We start from the raw sequence: 20,248 nt of genomic DNA, 5'->3' as shown, positions 1-20,248 counted from the left end.
AGAGTCAGTGGAAGGGGAACATTTTCACTTCTCAATACAGATGTAATGTAATGATGACTACTTTCGATTCAGGTGTGCAGGGCTCCGGTCTGTGCATGCTGCCTCACTGGCATGGTTCACTAGAGCCATAGTTAATGTTGTTAGTCACACCTGAAGTGACTACGGAGCAGACTAAGAAGGGACCTGGCGTCCTTTATAATGCCACATTGGATGATTTCAGGTCAGACGATGGAATGTTAGAAGAAAAAAATGTAATTGATTTTGCTTCTATAAACAGAAAAAATGTCCAGTGAGGACATAATTGAGGTAATAATGTGAAGTTTTCATTTAGGTTTCAACTAGATGCACTGATACAATACAGTACAGTACATGATTTTTTTTTCGTCATGGCAAGTGAATTTACTTCCACTTACGTTACTTGTACGTAAGTGGATATGGTTATGATTCTGCAGTTCATACTGCATATGGAATCATGTATGAAACAAAGGTTTCCTTTGCTGAATAAAACAGAACATGCTGGTGTACTGTTTGATGGAGGACTGTGAGGTGAAGCAGTGTTGTGTGTCACGTAGGGTCACTTACGAAGTTTCCAAGCTTTTTCTGCAGTGGGTTATGGAGAGAGGGGGGTCTGGAAGATGGGAGAAAGACAGAAAAGGCCATTACTGCCATTTAAGATCAGTTTTATATGTGTGATAATTACTAGAGAGCTGTCTGTCTCATTACAGAGCAACCCAATAGTCTTTCACAATGAGTTAAAAATAGAGGGAGTTAGTTTGAAGGTATCTGGATGATCCCTGAGGGCCAATTTGTAGTGCAGCCAGCAGAGCAAACACAACAGTCAATATCCCAGCAATGTAAATGCCTGCAAGGTCAAAGAAACTGCTTTTGCATTCAGAGATAAATTAAATGGTTTAAGCAGGCCTCTAAGTCCTAGCACCTCATATCTATAACTGGAAACTTTTATATAAAAGGTTGATCAAAACGTCATTCCCCAAACACATTCTCACATTCTAACCCTTTGAAACAGGTAGTTAAAGAGAGGACATCAATCTACATGAAGTTAGATAAGGTAAGGTAAATGTCTCAGTTATCTTTTATAAAATAAATGTCTTTATTAATAATAATTATATACATAAATGTACGGAAGCTGCATTCAGAAAATGGGGTAGTACACTTCAGCCTGCCGTGGATATTATAACAACAAACATACCAAAACACCTCAAATCCTTTTTTGAGGAAGTAAAAGATTATCCCGTTACGTTAAGTCAAACATCAATTCAGCTCAGACTAAGATAATATGAGAAACATTTCATTTGGCAGCTTCTAGCAGTGAGATATAAACGGCTCTTTCTAAGTAACTGTCATGTCTGTCAAGTTTCTGTTTGCTGTTGCACATTTCATGTTTATGTCTTGTCTTTCCTGTTTTATTTTGAAATCACTAACCCTCTGTCTCTGTTCTAGATTTACTTCCTGCACGCCCTTCCCCCGTCCTGTCACACCTGCTCCCTGATTGTTCTCCCCATCTGGTTCCCATCTTCCCTCATTACCTCTTGTACTTTACCCTGTGTGCCTCACAGTCTTGTTGCCAGTTCGTTGTACCTCACAGTCCTCGTCCCAGCGTTTATCATAGTCCAAGTCAAAGCCTGTTTAGTGTATGACCTTGCTCACCCCTGTTGACCTGCCTTTTGCCTCTGATCCTGGAAACCTCTGCCTATCTGTCTGCCTGCCCGTGTACCGAACCCTGCCTGGTAATAAACCTGTCTTCTTGTCTGAACCTACTGTGTCGTGCATTTGTGTCCACCGGTTCTGCGCTCTGGAGTTCATGACAGTAACAAAAACACAACCATTCTTATTTTCAGGTGACCCTACACTAAAGTAAACATACTTATGAATATTATATTATATTTGTACACACTGGCCCTCTCATCTCTTCTGTTCAACATGAAAGCATCTTCTCATCTTATTCTTCTTGATGTTTTTAAAAGTTCCTGGTTTAGCAATTGTGGAGACAGCTATCAGGACATTCCCCTCACCTCTTTTTCTTTTAAGCTTCCGTCTACGCTGCTTGTTGACGAAGCAGGCAGCCATTGTACTGAACAGGATGGCTGCTGCCAGAAAACAGATGGTGGCCACTATGCCGGCAACCACAGGCCGTGCCAGTCCACGTTCCTCCACCAGCTCTGGAGGAGGGAAGAAGTCTGTGGGGCGAGGAGGGAAGAGTCAAGGACGTTAAGTTGAAGTCACAGTTTAGCATCAAAATGTAAAGGATGTAAGTAAAGTAGGATATGACAGTTTGCAGTTGGACATGTAGAATCCATAGAGGTTGAGGACATTGCAGATAAGTGGAGTAGCAAGCAAACAGGACAAACAAATGTAAAACTGTCATGATTATGGTTTTGCCTAAGTTAATTTCCTGTTTTATTTTGTAGTTTTGTCCCCTGTGTTGGTTTCCTGTCTCGTGCTTCCTGGTCCTTGTTGTTTCTGCTGTCTTGACTCCCCCACCCTCTCGTGTTAATTACCCATGTGCCCTAACGTGTTTCCCTCATCAGCTCCCTGCTTCCCTGTGTGTATAGTCTGTGGCTGCGGTGGAATAGGCTGCAGTCGAATAGTCTATTTTGCTTAGATGGGTTCCTAACTGAAGAAGTGACCCGGAAGTAAGTGGCCGCCATGATAAGAGCCGTTCGGATTCTCTAAATGCAAAGAAAAGGAGCTCCAATGCTTCCTTTCAGATCTCCTTTAGCATAGGATGCAACGGACCTTCCTATATGAAAGGAAAGGAGATCAAGCCGACACACAATTCTTTGCGAGAGCAACATTTAAAGTGCCGCACACTTCGGCCGTTCATGTAAACAAACAATATGAGCATTTGCATATTTAACAATTACTTAAAAATACCATTAAATTATTATCACTGTCCACACACCTATCAACACAATTCCACTTACTATATGTCGGCATGAAAGTAATTGTTAAATATGCAAATAAGCACAATGTTTGTAAAGTTTAAATGTTGCTCTCGCAAGGAATTGTAGGTCGGCGTAATCTCCTTTCCTTTCGTATAGGAAGGTCCATTGCATCCTATTCTAAAGGCCCTCCGAAAGGAAGCATTGGAGCTCCTTTCCTTTGCATTTAGAGAATTCAAACGGCTCTTATCATGGCGGCCACTTGTTTACTTCCGGGTCACTTCTTCAGTTAGGAACCTTCCTAAGCAAAATAGACTATAAGCTAGAAGCAGGTTTTGGGTTCACTTGTTATTAATGTCGGCTGCTACCAGTTTACATAAGTGGACCGGGTGGAGCTAGCCGCGAATACAAAGTTCAAGAGAGTCTCATTTCGGCGTACACCGACCTCAATAACAAGCACACTCTCTTTTTACTTCCTGCACACGGAACACACAATCCCTGAGATGCATGCCATTGGCCAACACTTCTCTGTCTGGCTCTGATTGGACTTTGTAACCAGGAAGCAGTGTGATAAACGCTTGGTTTATGATCCACAATTCAATGGTCAGAGAAGTTGAACATCATTAATTTATGCCGACTGTTTAGTCATGTCAGTACGAGCCTGAATCTCACACAAGCCCGAGGTGCCACTTTCAGCCAATCATTGACCTCCTTTCTACTTTGGCTCCTCCCTCTGAGCTGTCAATCACAACAGAGCCAAGAGAGCAGTTGGGCTGAATATTATTATGCCTGGACAGATAGTTCCTTACGAGAACTGAACTTCTAAGTTGAATTTTAGCTAGAAGGAGGATTTTATCGACAAGGTGAGTTTTAACTAAACTTGATTAAAAAATTTCAGGAACATTCTGGAAGTTTTATTGAATATGGACAAAAACTAACTATCTCACAATATCTAAAAAATGAAGCCATTTTGGTTAACATGTTAGAGGTTTATTTTGGCCATACCATGTACTAACACTGGTATGGTCCATTTAACTCTACTCTGGTCACAAAGGTAATAATTGCATGTAAACCATCACTGTGTGTAAAACTACTATGTTGCCAGCTTTACTCAAGCATTGCAGCTCAGATGACTAGAAAAAAATCACCACTGTACCATATTCTGGTCGGACTGCACAATTAATTGGGCATCAATATGATTACTTGAAGTCCTGATCCCAATTTCGGCTTCTCACAATTAAAAGCACATGATTGGCAGCAATATATTGATGTGTTAATGTGTGTGTATAAAACACCACTGTATATCAAATCAAGTGCTTCCTAAACTAACAGTCCATCCATACGTCTTTGCTTCACTTTTGGGGAGCTGTCATTCTGCTGCCTGCATGCAAAGACCACTGAAGAATTATCACTTTCTCTGGTTTTACTATTTATAGGTATGTGTTCAAGTAAAATTAACAGGTTTGCCTTATTTTATAAACAACTGACAACAATTCTTCCAAAATCCAAATCCAAATATTTACATTTACAGCATTTATTTTCAGAAAATGACAACTGGTCAAAATAAAAAAAGATCCGGGGTTTTCAGACCTCAAATAATGCAAAGAAAACAAGTTCCTAATTAACCCAACCCAATATGAAAAGTTCAGAAATCAATATTTGGTGGAATAAGCCTGAGTTTGAATCCCACCTTTCATGTATCTTGGCATCTCTCCATGGTCTCTCACCTTGCTCTTGGGTGACTTTATGCCACTCTTGGGACACAAACATTAAACCAGCCTGGTTTTGTTTGATGGCTTATGGCCATCAGTACCTCAGTAACTAGAATGAGGTGCCTGTGTTGGAATTCAACAGAGACTGGAATTTAATATCTGCCATACATGTAAAGATGCTGATATAAGAAAACATTGGCGTGGTCTCTTAATTTTTTCCAGAGCTGTATATTGCACCAGTAATACATAGTATCTAGAAGCATCTAAACATGGCCTGTCAGCATGGATAACAACTGTTAATACTACTACTACTGTTAATATTACTGGACCTGTTAATACTACTACTAATACTGTTAATATTACTAGAACTGTTAATACTACTACTGTTAATAATACTACTACTGTTAATATTACTCCTACTGTTAATACTACTACTACTGTTAATATTATGAGAACTGTTAATATTACCCCTTCTAGTTCTAGTCCTGCTCAATGCGGAAATTATCCTGTGATCATTTTTGTTGTGATATGACACTATATAACATTGATTTGAATTGAAATAACATATTGTATATTACTCATCTTTAGACGAGTGAACAATTAAAGTAAACTATATTTCTTACTTTGATTTGCACATTAACAGGGATGTAGCGCAACATGGAAATGTAACAGTGATCAGTTAATTTGAAATGTGAAAGGACAATAGAAATGTTTTGTCCTTCGAAAACAATTAACAATCCTAATCAAATTAAAGAGCATGCATCTGTCCTCTAATGCGAGTGGCACCGTTTTGCATTAACAATATCATTACAGTGTAGAGCCAGTGTACCAGAGAGGACAATGAGCTGTGCCGCAACTTTAACCCCTGCTGTGGAGTTCCCAACTTTTAGAGCTGTCCTCAGTTGTTGTAGTGGTCTACATGCTAATGAGTCACTGATGGGGAGAAATGTGTCAAGCTTTGTTAGAGTGGTTCAGTGTTTCCCATACATAGACCAATGTGTGGTGCAGCGCCACAGAATCAACACTGAGCGCCATGAATTGATTCAGGGTTTGTTTGTTTTTTTCTCCACACAGCACTCTCTCCCTGTCATGTGTCACTCACACACACACACGCACACACACACACACACACACACCCCAGTGTTTCCCATACATTGATTTATTTGTGGCGGCCTGCCAGAATATCAACATTGACCGCCACATATTGATTTTATTTTTTTCTAACTATTTAAAATGGGTAAAATCGTATTTAATTGTAGAGCTGCACGCATCCGTGCATCTCCCCCCGCTTTCGCTCTGTCTCGCTCTCTCTCGGACCCGTCTGTGAATAGCCCCTCCTCTCCGTGCACACTCAATGATCATGCGCAGGAAGGAGTGTTTTCCCCTCAGAGAAGACGGCTGAATTCCGGAATAAAATCAAACTTTGGTGGTTTATGTGCTACAGTGAAGCATGATACAGCAAAATGCAAAGTATCCTCCAGCAATGTTGGTACATAAACCAACTACCGATCGGCCAAAGAACACCTTTCATCCACAGTAGGACAGGGAGTATGCACATCATGTTATAAGTACGATGCTGACCAACACTATGCACAGAAAAAAGCAGCTAAATTAATACAAGATCACCAGAGAAATAAGTCTTTGATCGCCATTTTCAATATTTACCATTAGGGGGCAGAAGAGTACTTCCAGAGAGCTGAGAGTAAATCCTGTCTCTAAATGCAATCAACAGCTGCTCTTACAAATGACGTGTACCCATTGACCTCTGCAGGGGAGTGACATCACATTCTGATGGGTTTCATATCACATTTAAAACAGACTTAGAACAGACTACCTTTGATGAATATTCACTTTTGTTTTTTTAGGGCAAAGCAGACCAATACAGTCCATGGGAGATAGGCAGACTGATGATGTCATACTTTTCAGCATGGTATAATGTGCATGTAAAAGAGCTTAAATGTAATAGTGCTGAGTGGACAAGATGTAAAGTTGGACTTGCTGAGTGTGCAATACTTCTACAGCCCCTCTTCAGCTCATTATTATTGCCCGAGGAAGATCTGCAGGTTAATGCCAGATGTTGTTGGGTTGAATCCAAGCATTAACAAGAGAAGCTCCTCTGAATTCAGGGCAATGAGTGGAGTTTCAAGGTTGTGTAATGGTGACCATAGGTTAAATGATAAAGCATTGTGTGCTGTATGCTCACCTGTGCTGGACACTCCTACTACGTTACTAGGCTCGCTGATTATGTCATCCATGACGGCCATGACACGGAACTCGTACCACGCATCCTAGGAGCAGGGTAACAGAGAGATCTGTGTCAACAGGGCAGGATTCTATCTCCAAAGACCAGTCGACCGATCAGGTGCCCCTAAACTCCCTCCCTACCTCCTGGAACACTGGGTGTGGGCACGCCCAAGACTTTGAAAGGACGCACCGTCGCACGCAAAGCCAAATTGAATGCATACGCAGTCATTTAGTTACGTGGCCAAGGAAAGTAGCCTATAAATACAGTTCATTAGAGACAGCCACCCTGACATTATCCTGTAGGATACCTTGATAAACTTGGGAATGAATTTCCCCACAATGATTGCAAGCGGTCCAGGCCCTGAGGCTGAAAAGCAGCCCCAAATCATGATACTGGACTTCACCTTGGGGATGATGTTCTCATGTTGGTATGCGGCACCCTTTTTACGCCATACATAGTACAATTCAACCTTAGTTGAAGGTCTTCAGAGATCTACAGTATTTTTCCCGAGGTTCAAATCAGCAGATGCTTCTTGTGTAACATCCCATTAGAAGACATTACTTGTTGTGTTTCCTGTTTTATTTTGTAATTATAACTTGTCTTGCCATTACAGTCATACGTTGGTAAGGGTGGTCTGGAGCACTGAGTAACCCAGAAATCCCTGTTGCGCATGGAACTGCACATTGCAGCCTAGGTATATTACAGTGTCATTTAATTAGACCATTAGACATTGACATAGGCCTAGTCAATGTCAAGGCATGCACAATCCTGCAAGCAATTTGGGAAATTGGCACATCGTCAAACAATTAGGGTCTGAGTGGCTAAAATGTCATAAATGGACGCCGGTGACGGTTGTGAACGGTGGCAAAACTATGGCAGCGATACAAGGCATCCTCGTGCTGAACCAAAGATGTCCTCGGAGCCGTTTAGTTGGAATACATAATTTCATAAGGATCAACTTCAATCCCATGGATATAAATTTAGACTATAACGGCAACAAATACGAATGTAATTAAGGATGTAATTGGCTCAACTCCTCCGCTGTTTCTATATTTTCTATATCTTTTTTTAGATCAGTATGGTAGTATGTTTAACCATGGTTAAATAATTAAAATATCTAATTGGATATTTCTTCTGAGCAGAATACAAAGATGCAAAGAAGAAGATTGAGTTTTTGAAGTCATGGTGATTGGTTGTTAACTAATTAATAGTAGTCATTAGAGTCATTAAGTGAACTCCATTTCTGCACAACCAGCAGGTGGTGCCCCTTTAAACTGGTGTAATAATATAGAGATCAATACATCTTGATAAAATCTAGTCAGGTCCTCACATGAGAGTTATTTGTGATGCAGTGGGTCATCAACACTAGGCTGAAGGCTGTTTCACCCCCACGTAAACTGGATCCTGTAAAATCTGTTAACTCTGTTGAATTAGAATCCTAGTATATCCAGTATGAAAGGAGAGGTAACATCTACTTTTGAAAGGCATATATTACCCTCCACTACAATCCAAACATGCGTGGAACTGGCAGTTGGGTAGGTCTTGTACAAATGCGTGTGAAGTCAAAAGTCTGTGTCCTGTCTCTTACCTGGATGAGGTCTCGAGCGAACAAGTCCGTCTCTCCAGCAGGAATGCTGTCGTCCAAGACCTCCCAACGTTCCCCCAGGCGAAACTCCATGACATAATGCTGGATAGGTGCTGTATGATTGGCAGGAAGGATCCAAGTGAGCAGGACTCCCTGCTGCGTGCGATTGGCTGTGAGGCACCGAGGTGGGGTAAGCAGCACCAATGGTTCAGGGGTACTTATAGGAAATACTGAAAGCACATTAGGGTTGAGAGTGTGTATATAAGTGACTCAGTTAAACACTCAGTGAGCAGTTCAAACAGCAGGAATACACTGAATCAGTCTTTACATTTACACAGTATAACTAGACTGACTGGTGATTGTGTAGACCCATCCTCAGATCTGTATGCTGCACTTTATTGCCATTTTCATAGGCATTGAATTTCTCTGACCATTCCGCTCATTTACTAATTAAAGCGGTAATTTCCATTTAATTACAAATAACAGTTAACTTTAGATGGTAACCACATATTGTCTGCTACTTGTTTTATTTTTGCTTTAATGAAACTAAGCACTGGGCAGAATGCTGGGTCTTCTTTGTTATCCTTGGCCGACACAGAAAGTGATGAGGCGTGAATAGTTATCCCAATTTTCAGCATGTCACTTATCTTTAACTACTAATCTGTGACTGCTTCACTTGTACTTAATAAATGTCTAATACATATACGTAATATGGAAACAAACCAACAAACCAACAAAAGTTATGTTGGTCTGTAAGCAGCCAGAAGGAAATAGCTTGGTTGGTTAATGATTCTTTCTTTGCACTTTGTGGTCAAAGATGGTTTGGTGGAAAAAGAAACAATCCTCTGCATCGTTTTTTTTTATCGCAGAAAAGGAGTTTTTGCTGTAACTTGAAGTGGTCACCATCACGGAAGCTAGGCATCAGGTATTTGATTGCTGAAAATTAAAATATGGCTGCCATTTTTACTCACATCAGTAATCAAGGTAGTATGCAGTTATACGTCAGCTTAATCATGAGCTTAATAATAATAATAACAATAATAATAATAATAATAATAATAATAATAATAATAGTAGTAGTAGTAGTAATAATAATATATGTATCATGTGTATGTTGTACATTCTTATAGGATCATTTTACGGGGCGTACCCACCAAACGCGATGAACGCGATTGAATCGCGCGACAAATGAAATCGCGTCGCGCTAGACGCTCCAGTTTTGACGCCGGTCCAATATGCCAAAAAACGCCTCATCGCGGCATCGCGTCGCGCGACGAGCCCGCCCAAACAACAACATTTCTTCCGCCATTTCATTCTCTCGTTGATCATGGCTGAGATAACCACCATCGCTGCACTGTATCTACTCTGGAGAAGTTCCCAGCTTCGTCTGCGGGCTAGGCGCCGACGTCGGTTCTGGGTGCATGCTACCCTACGGAGGCGGCGTGAGCTCGGCGAGTTCCACCGTCTCCTGCAGGAGCCGGCAAAAAGCGAGGGAACACCAGGACGTCCGTATGTCAGCACGTCGGTGACGATCTCAACGCTGATAGGCTGTCGCGGCGCGTCTTCACGCGAATTCGCCGCAAAAGTTCAATTATTTCAACTCGAGCGATGGCGCGATGAAGCGATGGCGCGATGAAGCGATGGCGCGATGAAGCGATTTTTCGCGTCCATCGCGCCGCGCTATCGCGTCCATCGCGTCGCCCGGCGCGATGAAGCGTCTAATCGCGTCTTTGCATTGACTTTACATGTAATCTTGTCGCGCGATGAAGTTTCATCGCGTTTGGTGGGTACGCCCTGTTACAGCTCAAAGATGCCAGAATACTTCGCCTCCCAAGACTTCACAAATGTCCTTTTTGATTTCCTTCAAGCTGCTTTTCAGTGGAATCAATTTGTATTTGTGATGTTAAAGGAGTATTGTCTCTTAAATAAATGCCTGTGCACACCGTAACATAAATATTCATCACTAAAAATTAAACTATTAATATACTTAACTGAGTTTAGTGTTCTTGCCCTGCTCATGTGGAAAGTGTCATGAGATAACCGTGATATGACACTATAAATAAAATTGAATGGAATTGAATACTATACTTATACTTATACTAATAGTTATTTAAAAAGTATTATTTTGAGATGCATGTTTTCCTGTTTGCTGTCCCAATTTTCATATGGTAAAAAGTGTTTGCCAATGACACAGCAACAAAAGGCCAAAAATTGGTTTACTATTTCTCCGTTAAGCTTTTTGTATAAGGCCAACAGTGTTTTTACACTTACATGATATAGAGCAGGTGAATACCTCCGTCTCAGACAGGCAGTGAGCCGGTAGCTCAGTAGCTTTGGTGTGAATGGCCAGTCAATAAGTACAACACCACTTTTAAAACTTGTGATTGTATTTTATTATTATTGATGAATTATGGAAAGTATATCACTAGCAATATCTTAATATACCCAAACTACTCAAACAAGATCACGTTTTATCAACAAACATTTTCTATAAATAATTTAGCCCGAGAACATAACATGCTTTTATTAGTGTTCATGGTACCAGAATCATTCGCTGAGTCCTCACTGAACACTCCTCAACTATGTAGTATGCTTTGCACTATTTTAGTTTCTGACTCCAACAACTGTAGACATGGAGGCAAAATGGAAATAAGACTCAGCCTAAGGAGCTGCTGAATTCTGTGTGTGAAACATCACACGATCAGCACTCACACACAGCACTGTGGCTGTGGCAAAGAAACATTAAGTTGTCAGACTTTATTTACAGGAAATAAATAAGTTGTCTTTCCACCACTGGAGCTCTAATCATATTTGGAAACTTCTAATTAGTTATTTTTCTTTACTGTCATATTCAGGTTAACCTGAGCACTTTCCATAGTTCTTCCAAATTGCTCATCCTTATTTAGAGAAAGATTCTTCATATGGAAATGTTAGAATACAGTTGAGAATAATGGTTTGAAATGTAGTTTTGCACAAAAACACTTCAGATATGAAAAAGATGTAGAATTAGAAATAATTCTGATTGTTTGTTTCTAACTAAGCGGCTTTCTGCTCATTCTACTTGCATGACTGTCAAAGCTATTTAATTTCTGGATGCCTTTGTCCCAATGGAGCAGCAGTGAGTCCACTCACCTAGTGTGTTCACAGTGACAACCTCGCTGAAAGGGCCTGTACCAAGCTTGTTTTGGGCCAAGATGCTGAACTGGTATGTTGTCTCTGGCTCCAAGCCGGGCACCACCATCCAGTCGTGGCCTCCAGGCACAGGAATGGAAAGCCAGTCATGTGGACCTAAACGCTCCCTCTTCAGCCTGTACAGGAAAGATTTGAAACATTTTTTAGTATTTTAGATTGAGGTAAAAGTCAACTTCCTGTTAATGACACAAAGAAGTCTGCACAGAGATACAATCTAATCTAAATCTTAAGTATTTTTTCTGCATCTTTGTCATCACACAGCGTCACTCATTACAATGCAACTTCATATCTGCAATAGTTCTAGTTCCATCACTGATCCAACATACTTATGATCCATCATTATTGTAAAATTAAACAGTTTCATATATGTTTGTTCACAACATGACAGTCACTTGATGGTAAAGCCCATGCTGCGCTCAGCGTTGTGGTTTGCCCATGCCGTATGTTCAGTGTTGACTGCAGCTGAGCACCAGCTAAAGCACAACTGTACACATGCAACTACACATACTAACACTTGTTGGAATAATAAAGCATTTGTCAAGCATCACATTACCTACTGAGAGTATTTCATTTCACCATCATAGCTACTGTCCAACTGTGAATTGCACACAGTACAATTCAATATATTAATTAAAGGGGACATGTGCGCCGACCAACCACAGACTGTTAAATAAGACAATTAAGTACGTTTTTTGTTGGCTGCCTCCATCAGAAAACATGTGATTCAACAGGCCATTCAGATTTGGTTCTCGTTTCATTACAATAAATCTCCCCCCATCAAAGTATCTCTGCCGAACAAACTCTGCAGCCAATCAGAGCAGACTGGGCTCTGAAACCGGCACTAAAGTGGAGTTTCAGGCAGTGAATATATATGTATTCAGACAGATAAGCAATGAATGTTTGCAATATCTTCAAGCTGGTAAAACCTCAAAAATTGTTAGTATTTAACTTTATAATCAGGATTAAAGTATCGATATAAGGGGAAGATTTTTTGGCCAAGCCTTTTTTTGACATGATACAGCTGCAGAGTGCAGACGCAATTTAGCATGTTTCACAGCCCACGGTACATCGTAATTTGAACATGATGTGGAAATATACTACTATCATCCTCAGCAAAAAAAAAACACTTCTATCATCCTCAGCATGAACATATATACTGAAGTTTACGTGCACTTATTAACCAACAGCAGGAATTAAGAGGGAAGAACTACCTGAGAAATGTCCCTGTCACTCTGCTCAGTGCATCTCATGGATGTTTGCTGTCAATATGAATATCATTAATTAAAGCTGCTGTCTTCTTTTTCTATATTTGGGCTGCTTTGTGATTACTTCACTGTTTTAATAAAGGATGATGGGTTCAGGACATCCCAATATATAACTACCTAAAACAAAAAGGCACCATTAAGTGGTGATGGGAACTTTTGGGTGTCTCACGATTTGATTCAATTCTGATTTATTGAGGTCACGATTCGATTCAGAATTGATTTTCAATAAAAAAAAACTATTCAAAATTAGTACATCCTTCAGGATTTATTTCAGTCCTCTGTGAGCTAATAAAAGTTTGTGTGGCAAATAATGGCATGAGAGCATAAGATTATATAATTTATATATTTTTTACTTAGCCCTGAAGTTAGAAACACTTTAGGTGGGTTGACTTTTAAGATGAACCAGCACTATTCCTATAAGTGACAAGCTGCTCCTCTGATCTTTAATATTTCTTTTAACTGTGTAACTGATAGCAGGTTAAACAGTTAATTATTAATATCTCTACTTTAAACTCTGATCTGTTTGTATCAGAAAAACAAAAAGTTGAATGTTTTCATGTACACATAGTACATCAGTACTTGGTACAACGGCATATTAGGGCCAAGTATGAAAAAAAAAATTACAGACCCTGGGGAGCGGGGTAATATTTCGAGACAAATGTTGCAGATTTATGAGATTAAAGTGGCAAATTTACGAGAAAAAACCTGCAGATTTACGAGTTTAAAAAGTGGCAAATTTATGAGAAAAAAGTCGGAAAAATTGTGTTTTTTTTCAAGCAACCTCAACACAACCACAGACGCCGATGCTAACAACCGGCATTTATGTGAGCTAACTGTCATCTTATGGGTGTTTGTTGATCGGGTGGTTTGGCTAAGCTAGCGGTAGGTCATAGAGGAAGTAAACACGTAGCTTGACCCAGATGTTTTCCATTGCTATGACAACAAGTGAAAGCTACCACTAGCTTAGCCAATACACCAGATCAATAAACACACATAAGATGACAATTTGGCCCATGTAAAATTAACCAACAATAACCATCAACAGCCATCACCCTAAGGACCTTAGCAAAGTGTTGTCAGACGTTGGGATGGATTAATTAGAAAGATAAAAGCGACATTCATGGGAAGTTAGCTAGCATCATTTATCATTTATTAATGGTAATTGATTTGTGATTAATCCACAGCTATGTTGTGATTGATCAGATTTAAATGTCAAATCATTTGTCAGCACTAGTAAGGATGACTAGGATGAACAGTTAAGCAGGTTCCAGTTGAACTGCCTGATAATGATATTATCTCATTAAAGTGCTAAAGCTCCACAGGCCGATTGGTGAAACACATGGATAAAGACACTCAGAAAGAGTCCAACTACTGAGTTCAAGAACCAGTTGAACTAACAGATTGTTAGTAAAATCAACCAGCACACACCACTGAAATTGCATATGAATAATGTAAAATATGAGGCACTTTTGGATGAGCACTTCATTCAATAGCATGAGAACATCCTAAACGTGTTATATTGATTAGAATGACATTTGGTATACTTTAATTCCTTCTTTTGTACGTAACAAAAAAGTTGAGGTAATTGTTCTTTAAGTATTTCCATTTTATTTTACTTTACTTACATACACTTCTCCTCCACGACATTTCAGATGTAAATATTGGACCATAACCAAGCTAATTAATAGTTTAGAAATGCGTGCTTCTCACAGGAAAGCCATGTAACATTTATTCTCTTTTTAAGTACATTTTATACATTTTTTCTGAAGTTAAAAATCACTGCAGTATGATTGAGATTATACCATGCCAGTCATAGCCAAAGTCTAAAGTCATTAAATACATTAAACATTTCAAACCAGGTCTTTTCCCTAGTCAAGCAGGAGCAACGCAGCAGCAGCTCAGCAGCAGCAGCAGCAGCAGCAGCAGCAGCAGCAGCAGTAGCAGGAAAGAGGACTTTAGGTTATGTTCAGTTTAGTTGCAACTGCTTTGTGTTCCTCCAAAGAATTCCAATGTTAGAGATGAAAACTCACTCACACTGGATTTCCATGTATTTCCGTCTCTTAAATTACTCAACTGTTCTGAACACAACCGTGGAAAATTCATTTTCAGAAATAGCAAGAGAAGTATTGGAAGAAGAAAAAAGCAGGAAGCAAAGCATGCTGGGATGACTCACACATGGCCATACCAGACTGAGAATGTCTGCTGGAAGCCTCCGTCATAGCCCACCACCCAGGACACATTGGCCCAGGTGGAGGATGCCACCACATGGATGCTTGTGGAGGCGTGGGGGCTTGTGCCTGCAGGGAGGAAAAGCAGTGAGAAAGGTGTTGTTAAAAGGGCACATTAGTCACTCAGTAGCTTTGCTGTGAAACAGTACATTTATTTTCATTTTCACTAAATTAACTGTAAATTGGACCCAGTAATATGTTGCTGCAGCTGACCAAAGTAACATCCAACTTTAGAAAAGACACATTTAAGGTTGAATAATTGAATCTTGTAAAATGGTCAAAATCCAAATTATTTTATTTTGTAGTTGTTACCATTGACATTTAAATGATGTAAGTAAGAGTATTAACAAACATTTTCCCCCTCATAAATCAGGAGACAGTTCAATACATCATATCATATTTGTTGTGCCTTGTTGATTTCCCTCTTATGTTTTAGTTTCTGTCTCTTGTGTTTTGTCTTGTTAACTTCTTTTATTTTGGAGTGCCTGTCTCGGTTCCGTGTATGGGGATAAACCGGTTTAATTTAGTCACAGTGACTATGCTTAGTCAATGACTGCACAACTGAAGGTATTATGTCATAAATGAATCTTTCTATATGTAATTGTGTTTGTGAATTTGTGTATACGTTGGGTACCTATGACTTGGACGAGCGTGCTGGCAGTGATGCTCGTGGCAATGTTGGTGGCGACACACTCCCACTCCCCGTGGTCCTCCTTTGTGAGTGACTTGAACTGTAAGCTGCCTCGAGGCAGAACATTGTGCTTGCTTTTACTGGGCTTCCCGACCTGCAGAACACCCAGCCAAGGTAAGAGAGACAGATAGAAGTGTGCACAATAGGTTGCATCATGTAATTCAAAAAACTTTGAAAAACACATACAACAGACACGGTTTTTCAACTTTTGAACATATCAGTCCACAATCTCTCATCTACTACAATAACAATGCTTTCTAATTTAAGTATAACATTACACAGAATGATCAGTTTCATAAGTGGTATGCAAAAACAATAGCTAATCATGCCTCATAATTAAGAAAACAATCGAGAGAATCTAATATGTTCCCTTGACTGCATATTTTATAGACATCATTAAAATGTGATTAAAAATGCTAACATGATACTGAGTAATTGAGTAATTAAAATGAGAGCACAGACTACAGGCACATGTTCCAGAAATGGAGACTTCTGTTATGGTTAGGTAGCTAGGCTTTAGAGTGTCGAAGGTTTTACCTTCCTCCATGTGATGTTGGGAAAGGGATCTCCCTCCGCCTCACAGGGGATGATCAGTTCTCTCCCAGCCTCCTGCCTGTACTCCCCACCAGGAACCACTGAGAATTTGGGAGGGTCCTGAAGCAGCCAAAACAGGCAAGTAAAACCTGATAACTTGTTTCGGTGAACTTGCAGTGCCTCCTGGATGCATCTGAGCCATTTTTCTTTTGGGATCATTTAAATGCACAGTGACTATGGGCATACCTTTAGCACCAGGGGAGCAGCAGGGGACCATCCCATGGAACCGAGGACATTATAAGGCATGCAGGTATAGGTGCCGAGGGAGTCCTCCGTCACCTCTGCTACACGGATGCTCCCATCGTCCCTTTGGCTCCAACCAGGGTACTGTGGATGGACAAGTCATGGACTGTGAGTAAGGAAGTGTCATATTTTGTTATGGACCCTCATTGTTCCTATCCTATCCTTTCACTCAAACAAGACAAAAAATGGATGAACACAGAGCTCCAACTGAAGAAATGGCCCGCTTGTTTCCAGTCTGAGATGGGGTAAAGCAAGTGGAACTGAAGCTGCAGCACCAAACCAGCTCACCTTTTCGATACGGAGAGGAAGGCCATCTTTCTTCCACTTAACCAGAGTTACAGGGGGGTTGGCATCTACAGGACAACGGATGAAGCCGGGCAGACCAATGGCCACGTAGATGACAGATGGCATGTTTAACACACGGGCAGGATCTGGTGAAAAACAAGAAAAAATATTTTGTTGAAGCTTGGGAAAGATTGTGTCTGCTGATTGTAAACGCAGCATATAGAAGATTGGCGTTGAGCTCAGCATCAAATGATAAATGAGTTTTTGTGGGGCACAGCTAGTCCCTGAGAAAAATTTGCATGTGTACATTGAACACCTATCCACATGAGTTCCTGAACTAAAATTAAACATGCAGCATGGTGTTCATGATGACACAAGATTTTAACAATGATCAAATCCTAGTAGAACCTGCTCTCATGCATGTGTGCTACACTGACTTCTATCAAATTACACAAGTAGTGTGTAGTGTACTCTCTTCTGTGGGTTAAATAACGAGGAGAAACTCAAAGAAAGCAAATTAAAGCAGATTGAAGCATAATATAATCTGCTTAAATAAATCAGATAATAAATCAGATAGCTTCAGGAGGAGATCCAGCAGTGTTCAAGGTCCACAACCTGCGTTCAGAGCAGGTTGACATCTTAAGTCCAACCAGTCCATACAAACCCTTAAATCACCTAAAAACCTTAAAGTCACATCTTAATTAATGTTTCGTTCATCAAGTTTTTCATCAAGTTTTTGTTATGAATAAGCCAATAATGGCAGCCAGATAGAATAGAAATAAATGAATGATTCTTAGCGGTCAGTCAAATCTAATTTAATTAGCCTTTCAAAATAATAATAATAATAATAATAATAATAATAATAATAATAATAATAATAATAATAATAATTATTATTATTATTATTATTATAAAACATGCAACAAATAGACTAATTTTTAATTCTATGTTCCTTTTATGTACAGTTTGGCACTATGGTGGGCTGTTCGCATTTTTAGTTGAAAGCTGCCGGCTCAGCTGTCGCCATTTTCAGAGCTGTTGAGAGGCAACAGAAATGCTCAAAATGTTGTAAATTTCCATTTGCAGAATCTGTTTCCCTGGGTATGCTATGTACTATTTAATATTTGAGCAAAGCATTACTACAGTATATTAATTCAATGTCCAGGAGGAGGAAAAGGAGGGTAAAATGTCTCCTTTTTAAATCCTGAATTCTGAAGAGGGGAGCGAAATAAGGTCAATGAGGAGAGCTTCAAAGTAAAGAAAGAAAGTAAGAAATTGTGTGAGTGAGTGGAGGAGGAGAGGTGAAGAAGAGGAGCGTATGAGGAAGGAACTTTCAAGTCATCAGCGTGGGAACAAGGACTGGTGAGAAAGAGAGAGCGAGATGTGACTGGATGACGTAAGGTAGAGAGGAGCCAGCGGAGGAGAGAGAGGACGAGGCGGTGTGACTGTGTACACAATAAAGCAGGCGAAAAGGCGAGTGAGCCGATGACTGTGTGAAATGATGAGATAGGGACTGAGACACAGTGAGACGTTGATGGACCGCACAGTTACCAGAACATCTTTGTAATACAGCTGCTGTCCTCTGATGTCGAAACCACCAGCCCGCCGGTGCTCTGCCACAAGGAGCCCAGAGGAGCGGCGCTACCAGCACCACAGACAAGAATATCTGCCAAGTTTCTAAATATAGCCCTCAGACAGCGCTATCGCTCACAACATGCTGGTCCCACTGCAAGATGCTGTAGGGAAGTTATTAAGGGGGTGTGGACAGAGAGAAAAGGAGACAGCGGTAGAGAGATTTAAACAGAACGAAGCAAGTGAATGTTGAGGACTGAGAGAAGGAGATGAAGAGAGGAACAAGAATCAAAAGGAAAAGATGAGAACAAGAGAAAAGAATAGGACAGAAAGAAAGAGAGGCAGAGAAGAGTCCCTGGTCTTACAGCAATGATGTAATCCCCCCTCACTACTCCCTCCCTCTCTCGACTGGTGTTACCCGCATCGTCATCACACACACACACACACACACACACACACACTCACACACCCACATCACAATATAATGTACAGCCATCAAAGGGGAAAGAGTGAATTAATGCAAAATGTTTGTTGCCTTGACTACTGCCAGCGGTCACCAGTCGAAGAGGTTAAACCTCAGAGTTCGGGGGGGTATGAATATGTTTACATAAATTAGTACAAATGAGGCATGGAGAGAGAGAGAGAGAGAGAGAGAGAGAGAGAGAGAGAGAGAGAGAGAGAGAGAGAGAGAGAGAGAGAGAGAGAGAGAGAGTAAGACAGACAGACAGACAGACAGACAATCAGATGAAGAATGCAAACATGACAAATGTGTATTTGAGAAAGCAAATTGATGTTTGGATCCATTCTACAGCCCAGAGGACGGTTTCTAGGCATGTTGCAGCAGGGTCAGATCTGGCAGAAACTTTCAGTTATAGATCAGTGTCCCTCTACTGGGCTTTGGTCTATTAAAGTTCCCATGAAATGGCTAGCAGAGTCCGGTTTGATCTGCGCTCTGTTGTGGAGGACTTCCACCACCCCAGCCACCGTACTTTGCCAACAAATCGGACAGGGATGATATGGAGGAAGATGACCATGAAGAAGTGATTTTTTGAGTGAGGCCATACATGCACAAGCTGAGGTCTGAAGCCGGCAGTGCTGCTAGTAAAGGAGAGATGTAGCTCATCCCCCCGATGGAGCTGAAGCATCCCAATGGTAGGTTTGTGTCTATATGTTAAAAACATTTATTTGGACACAAAATTAATAAAGACGCCAGAGTGCATAATAAATCATCAATATTTTTGAGTGATTTCTAGAAAGTTAAAGTTTGTAAGTTTTGCAAACAAGTCCAGTAGCCTGAAAAGCTGCACAACAATGTGCTAATGAGGCATTGGGAACATTGGGAGAGCTTTGTGATGTCTGTTTCTAATTTCCTTACTTACCTTACTTCAAAAATACATCAAAAAACTGTCTTTGTCCTTAGTTTAAGACAATATCTATAACTACAAAGGTTACAAAAATGTCTCTGAAACCACCAATGCTGTGATTTGGTTGGATTGGAACAACCCACTGTCTAGAGTAGTGATTGAGGGGTCAGCAGGCAGTCACTTCAAACAAATGATGAAGTAATAAAAGGTGTTTTGAGAAAGTTTGAGTCACCACAACCACAAGAGGTGCTTGATGATGCAGCCATAACTGCCTACCCAAGGTAATATACAGTTTGCTGCATCAGAGTGTGAGATTAGCTGTGGACAGACAGAGGTGGATACTCATTAATGCACATAGGCGATCACATG

At 40.4% G+C, this 20,248-nt stretch overlaps 1 protein-coding gene across 4 annotated transcripts in view; it reads right to left on the bottom strand.

Moving 5' to 3' along the window:
• The window catches only part of igsf9bb (immunoglobulin superfamily, member 9Bb), a 126,713-nt gene that overhangs the window by 17,955 nt on the left and 88,510 nt on the right, over window positions 1–20,248 (bottom strand). For 3 of the 4 annotated variants that reach the window (XM_084029277.1, XM_084029280.1, XM_084029279.1), the window contains exons 8-17: window positions 16,947–17,089; window positions 16,602–16,742; window positions 16,359–16,475; window positions 15,765–15,915; window positions 15,076–15,199; window positions 11,578–11,753; window positions 8,449–8,675; window positions 6,819–6,903; window positions 2,034–2,198; window positions 583–628 (exon numbers count right to left, since the gene is read on the bottom strand). In XM_084029277.1, the coding sequence (XP_083885403.1) occupies window positions 583–628; window positions 2,034–2,198; window positions 6,819–6,903; window positions 8,449–8,675; window positions 11,578–11,753; window positions 15,076–15,199; window positions 15,765–15,915; window positions 16,359–16,475; window positions 16,602–16,742; window positions 16,947–17,089 (1,375 nt within the window). The remainder of the gene's footprint in view (window positions 1–582; window positions 629–2,033; window positions 2,199–6,818; window positions 6,904–8,448; window positions 8,676–11,577; window positions 11,754–15,075; window positions 15,200–15,764; window positions 15,916–16,358; window positions 16,476–16,601; window positions 16,743–16,946; window positions 17,090–20,248) is intronic. The other variant, XM_084029278.1, reaches the window with a different exon arrangement.

Source organism: Eutrigla gurnardus (genome assembly GCF_963514095.1).
Source record: "Eutrigla gurnardus genome assembly, chromosome: 15".
NCBI classification, from domain to species: Eukaryota; Metazoa; Chordata; class Actinopteri; order Perciformes; family Triglidae; genus Eutrigla; species Eutrigla gurnardus.
The sequence above is the reverse complement of the archived record's forward strand: the minus strand, read 5'-3'. Positions and strand labels throughout refer to the sequence as shown.